Source organism: Arvicola amphibius, chromosome 5, assembly GCF_903992535.2.
Source record: "Arvicola amphibius chromosome 5, mArvAmp1.2, whole genome shotgun sequence".
NCBI classification, from domain to species: Eukaryota; Metazoa; Chordata; class Mammalia; order Rodentia; family Cricetidae; genus Arvicola; species Arvicola amphibius.
In genome coordinates this window covers 65165722-65171766 of record NC_052051.1, presented here as the reverse complement: position 1 = coordinate 65171766, position 6045 = coordinate 65165722, and the positions used below count along the sequence as shown (strand labels likewise).

The following is a 6045-nucleotide window of genomic DNA, read 5'->3' as shown; positions in this document are numbered from 1 at the left end:
AGTCTAAGGATCATGGACTGATACTTGTAAAAACGTGATCCTTCAACTTTTAAGTGGGTGTTCTCAAGTAGTCTTCCATAGCGGTGTAAACATGACTAACTTAACTGTTTAATTGTATAAAATCCCTCACATAGTTTGTTGTTGCAATAAGAAGGAATAACTTACTTCTTAGTGTCGGCCCTTACTAATAATATTAACTTTTCAAAAATGTTAACTATTTTTTCTACTGTCTAATAATAGCTAAGATAACAATGTGATTGCTGTCTGTTTTAAGTAACACTCCAAAAGATGTTTGCTTGATGAAGTCCCAACATTTTCTAATTTTTAAGAATTACCCACAGCCTAAATCTGTACCTGGTACAGAATAAGTAGTCAGCAAACACTGGCAGTAAACAAACAAAAATCCTAAATTGTATGGATGTGTTTGTGAGTGGATTTCTCAGGGAAGAGAGTATGTGATTTATTTCACATTCTCAAAATATTTCATTATCTAAGAAATAAAATCCTATTGCTTTGAGTGAATATTATCACTGTGTGAGTAACTAAGCCTAATGTTAATGACAAAGTAGGGAGGAAAGGTCTCAGTGGGCCTGGGTCCCTGCCATAAGAAGGTGACAAGTGATGTCATCTCCTGGGCTCTCTGTTGAGGACTGTTCCCACCATCTCCTCTTACCTGAAAATTCCCTTTTGCTCTCTGGATCACCTCCACAAGACTCTGGGGATCGCAGGTTGCTTATCTAGCCATGAATTGAACATTTTACATTTTGGTTTTGTCAGAATAAAGAATATTAGGCTGAAAAGAATCTCACCCACAATCTATTTCAGTTTTCATATCTGGAGCAATGTGTCACATACCTCTTCCTGCACCCAGCAGAATGCTGGACAGCAAGCTCTTGTGCCTACTGTGTTTTTCTTAACATGGTTCTTCTTAACATGATCCGGCACAGCCGCAACCGGCTGATTGAAACTGGTGTGCAGGAAGAAAGCAGTTCTCTAGCCTCGTCACATTCCAATACCCTGTTACCTCTGGTGAAGTCAACAAGATGGCGTTGGATTTGTCTGTGTGCTGGGATAGCTGAGTGCTTTGAAGCAATATGTTATTTTGGGTCAGGAAGCCACGTAACTTTACATACATTGAAGGACCAAAATATCATACTTGTTCTGATTTTCTTTCCATCATTCTTTTCAGAATAAAGAAGGAAGCCCTTTAAGGTACTCATTTAATTTTCCCTGGACACAAATCTACACAGTCAATAAATACTGCTCTGTATGAACAGAAGCATGTGAACTCTTATGTACCTTGTGTGTGGATGTATGTGAAAAGAAAGCACATTTAAGGCAGTGATGAGTATTGAGCCAGGATAATTGAAATGAAATGCATTTTCACATTTTGAACGATTTAATTTAAGAGCACAGAACTAGTTCTCAAGTTGTTAAGCATCACTAACTCAGAAAGTATATAATGCTGCCTCTCTAGGCTGAGAGTACAGGGGGTGTAGGCCTTTCTGACACTCTTCCAATCTTAAAGTGGAGAAATGTACGATCTCCAGCAGAAGAGTAGAAATCAAATCTACGATTCTGATACAGTCTAGGTTCTTTTCTCCCTAGCTGGGATGATGTCTGTGAGCAGGGAGGGTAAGATGATCCACAATACACTATCCTCCTTTATTTCATCTTCTTTATGTAGTCTGGTAAACCGGCTTCACTCTGTCTTCTCTCTCCTTTGCCCTGGTCCCTCTTTGAAATATGGAGATTAAAGATGAACATTAGAAAGTAAGCCAGTATTATATGAAAACATATTTATTGACTGAATAATAAAACTTAGGTTAAGGGGTTTCTAGAATTAGACCTCCCCCTATACAAGTTTTCAATAAGCAAAAAAAGAAGCAATACTTCCCGATCCCAAGAAGAAAGAATACACTGGAAGCCTAAATCATAGACAGTGAGGGGTGTATTTCAGCAGTCTGTTCCTTTGATGGTACAGCAAAACGCGCAGCGGATCCACATCGTGTGTGGGCAACCGCCCCAAAGCTTTGCTGTCTCAAATGCTGCATCCTCAATTTACACAATCCCACAGGGGAACCTTGAACATTCTGCTGCTGGCAATTTGCACGTAAGCTCTCAATAACACTTTTACAACAAAAGAAAACAGCTCAGAACGTGGTAAATAAATAAGAGCCAGAGGAGACTCAAGCAACTCCCTCGGCTGGCAAACGTGCAGCAGACCTGGAAGTTCATGTGAAAAGCAGGCACCTCTGCCTTCAGAGACCAAAGAGAAGGCTGAAGGAGCAGTGTAGCTATCCACCAGTCCCCCCTCCCCCTCCTCCCTTCAATGTGTCCACACAATCATCAGGATGAGGAAGGTTAATTAGTCCTCCCACACAAAATACATTCTTTAGATGGGGCTGAAAGAAATGATTCTGTAGAGCTATGAAGCCCCTTAAGAAAAATACCTCAGGGATTACTTTAAACCCTTTTTTTTTAAACCGGTGAAAAATCTTCAGTAATAACATAAATAGTGCACAAAACCAAACCAAAATCAGAATGACTCAACCTCTTAAAATTTTCTTTCTTTTGAAAAGACAGCTTCAGACGCATGCTGAAAGTGCAAATCTGGGTAAAATAAAAGTTACAATGGAAAATTTAGCCCGTCCTCTGTCCCCCACCCTCCAGATAGTCGCTTTTCAGTCGACCTAGCCGGGTCCCATGGCTCCTGATGGTGAGTGCCAGCAGCTCGTATTTGTCTCTGAGCCCCACTGAGATGTCCAGTGTCTCCTTCAGCAAGGACTTGGTGTGGACCAGCATTCCCAGGAAGTCCTCGTTGAGTCTGCTTTCCTGCCGGCTATCCTGCTCCTGGCCCTGCTTGAACTTGCTTTCCAGTTCAGTGAGGGACTTGTCAGAGTTGGAATAGGCATCCCCAATCTGGTGGGACTCCCGCCTCAGGTACTTGCCATAGCTCTCTTCCCCATCCAGGTCATAGGAGATGCTTTTGCTGATGCCCTCCAGGACGCGCCCGGCATCCTCCACCTGGCGACCCAGCACTGTGAACTCCTCTCGAAGGGTGAGGCTCAGCAAGCTACTGGCTTGGCCCCCTTCCCCCTGGGAGCAGCGCCGGCGATCACTCACCCTGAAGAGCAGCTGGCATTTCTCTGGGTCATCATTCTCCTCGTAGTCTCCATCAGGCACGAAGTAATGATGCAGAGTCCCGTTAGACATTTCTGGGTACAGGGGACCATCGAAGTAGCCTCGACACAGGTGGCAGAAGAAACCCATCCAGATCAACTTCGGGAACATCATTCTGGATATTTGGGAGAAGAGTTTTAGTTCAAGAACAAGGAAAGGAGTCCCCTCTGGGAGTCAGTGGCTCCCGGTGATTGCGCCCTCCTCAGGGTCAGCCCTCTTGCTGCTCTCTGATCCTGCTGTTCCCCAGCAGGCTTCATGTGGCTCTGCGGAGCAGCGGCAGCGTTTTGCACCAGCTCCTCTCGGTCCCTGATCCTCTTTTTGCTGGGCTGCTGGACCTCAGTCTTGGCTTTCCGGCAGGATCGCCCTTCCCAGCGAGTGGGGACTTGCTGCTCCGGGCCCTGGCTCTGCAGCCACCTTTGGAGTTCCCTCTGGCTCCAGGGAGATGAAGCTAGTAGCTAAGAGAAGCTGCTCCTGCGTTCTGATGCTATTTCAACCCTTGGACTGGGTGGGAATACAGAGAGCGTTCCCTTTGGCTAAAGATATCCTGAGGATTGCAGGGCTCTCAAATTACAGCTCATTTCGTCACTTGGAAGCCAGGGAACAAGTTTGGAAAGAAAGCTCTCACCAGGTCCCCCATTAAAGGTACAGGGTATCTTTTCCAAGATCGGAAGAGGAGAGCCTGTACAATAGGACTTAGCCTGAATGGGGGTATTAGAGGATGAATACAAACAAAAAATCCAACTGATTAGTATTTTTAGGCAAGAGGTGATTGCTTTAGACATTTAATTACCAGGTAAGATATATTTGTACTCATTTTCAAAACGTTTTCTTTGAGCACAAAATTCTAAGAATCGGAAATAGCAATTTTGTTCACAAATGGCTTAAAGTTTACTTTTAAAAACTAATACTTCAAAAACAGCATAGTGCATAGTTGATAATCCAAATATAGAAATTAGAAGTTTTCAGTTAAATCAATAAAAGGACAACTTAAACCACAGTGCAATCTATTAAACAAAATCCTGTTGAGCGTTAATGAGTCCTTTATCTAGTATTTGACTGCTGGGGGCTCCTGTCAGAGACTAACAAAGCAGGTATTTTTTTATCCACAGGTAGAATGTTAAACAAATTGCTACTGTCTTACAGATTGTAGTTCAGTCATTAAGATAAAGGTCTTAAAATTAAGTTAAAAAAACTCATTTTCTTGAAAGAAAATAATTGACTGTAATTAATTCATGCATACTAACATACCACAACTGGTTTAAAGAAGTAACTCAGATGTTTGTCCAGCTTCCAGCTCTATAGCATGCCCATAAACATATATATTCAGAACACCATGTTCCATGGCCATTACAAAGCAATAGAGCTCCTCATAGTGTTTAAGTTGTGGGTTCATGCTTTGCATTTTCTCTATCAAGTCCTTTTCTCTTTTTAATACTTACATAACTTGTCCATCACAGCCAATTTCTTCAACTTGTACTTCTTGATTGAACTAATGCCTTTGTAAATCTGCACTATTCTCGTACCACATGGAAACCCTTATGGAGCTTGTCTCTCTGATTCTGGACATGTTTCCCCAACCTGTTATGTATCAGGAAAGAAAGGGCCACCAGGTTGCTGCTGTGCTTGCCCAGTTCCTCTAGGTTTCTGGTAAGTGAAGTCAAGGATTTCTAGGCTCAACACTGCCTTTCTCATAAAAGGTCCAATGATGGGATAACTTAGTATGTGCCCTCTGGGGAGCTTACAGCAACACTGAGCCCAGTGGCTGTCATCTGGGTCATTAGCTCTAGCTTTGGGAACAACAGGTGTGTGAACTTGTAGATGGTGAGGCTGCTGTTGCTAACAGAGCTTCAGGTACTGACCTGGGTGGGTGCAGCTCTCTTCTGATGGGTCCTGACACACATCAGGACCATGTGGGACTTGGGATTTCAGCTATTTTAGTTTTTTGTTTATGAATTGACTGTTAAATAGCCATTTGGTAAGTCGTCCATTTGTTTAAATGGTTATTATACATCAAATTCCGCTTCCAGTATTGAACATATCAATGAACAAAACTGGAAACAAATCATTACTTTCCTAGAGATTTTAATTTTCAAAGTACAAGGAGAATTAATGTAAAATAAGTAAACTTCCGTTGTATATTGGATAATTTCAGGAGAAAAGAAACAGGAAATAGGTGGAAAAATAGAAGCAGGAAGCTTTTATTTCCATAGCTACTTGCTATTTCTGCCTTGCAATGTAACTTCACCCCTCACAGTGAGTGCCCACTGTTCTGTAGCATCTTCCTTGGCACCATGGCAACACGAGGGACAGCTTTCATTGAGATGCACACAGCCGGGCTGTTGACAGAGAAGTCATCCCTCTCACTGTCGCAGGCAATCCAAACTCCTAGACAACAAAAAGCCCAATGGAGTAACTAATCATTTTTTTTTTTTTTTTGGTTTTTCGAGACAGAGTTTCTCTGTGGCTTTGGAGCCTGTCCTGGAACTAGCTCTTGTAGACCAGGCTGGCCTCGAACTCACAGAGATCCGTCTGCCTCTGCCTCCCGAGTGCTGGGATTAAAGGCGTGCGCCACCACCGCCCGGCTACTAATCATTTTTTTGATGTAAAATTATGCATACTTTCTGCAGTATGTTCATGAAAACACCTTCGTTTTTCTCTAGACACTTGACATAATGAAAATAAAGACCAAAGCACTGTTCCTTCATCTTTATGCCAACTAGAAGACGAAGACTCATTTTCATTCTGTCCCAGCAGAAAACTCTCACCTTCTCTAAGTTAGAGACTGGGCTTGTAAGGCATTGCCTCATTCCATGTCTGTGGGACATTCCCAAATGACAGCTGATGGGTTTAAATTGCTAATTT

At 42.6% G+C, this 6045-nt stretch overlaps 1 protein-coding gene across 1 annotated transcript; it reads right to left on the bottom strand.

Moving 5' to 3' along the window:
* Window positions 1-1784: 1784 nt before the first annotated feature.
* Fibin (fin bud initiation factor homolog) lies at window positions 1785-3673 on the bottom strand. Its single transcript, XM_038331186.1, has one exon. The coding sequence runs from the start codon at window positions 3295-3297 to the stop codon at window positions 2644-2646; it is 654 nt and encodes a 217-aa protein (XP_038187114.1). The 5' UTR covers window positions 3298-3673; the 3' UTR covers window positions 1785-2643.
* Between the last annotated feature and the right edge of the window lie 2372 nt (window positions 3674-6045).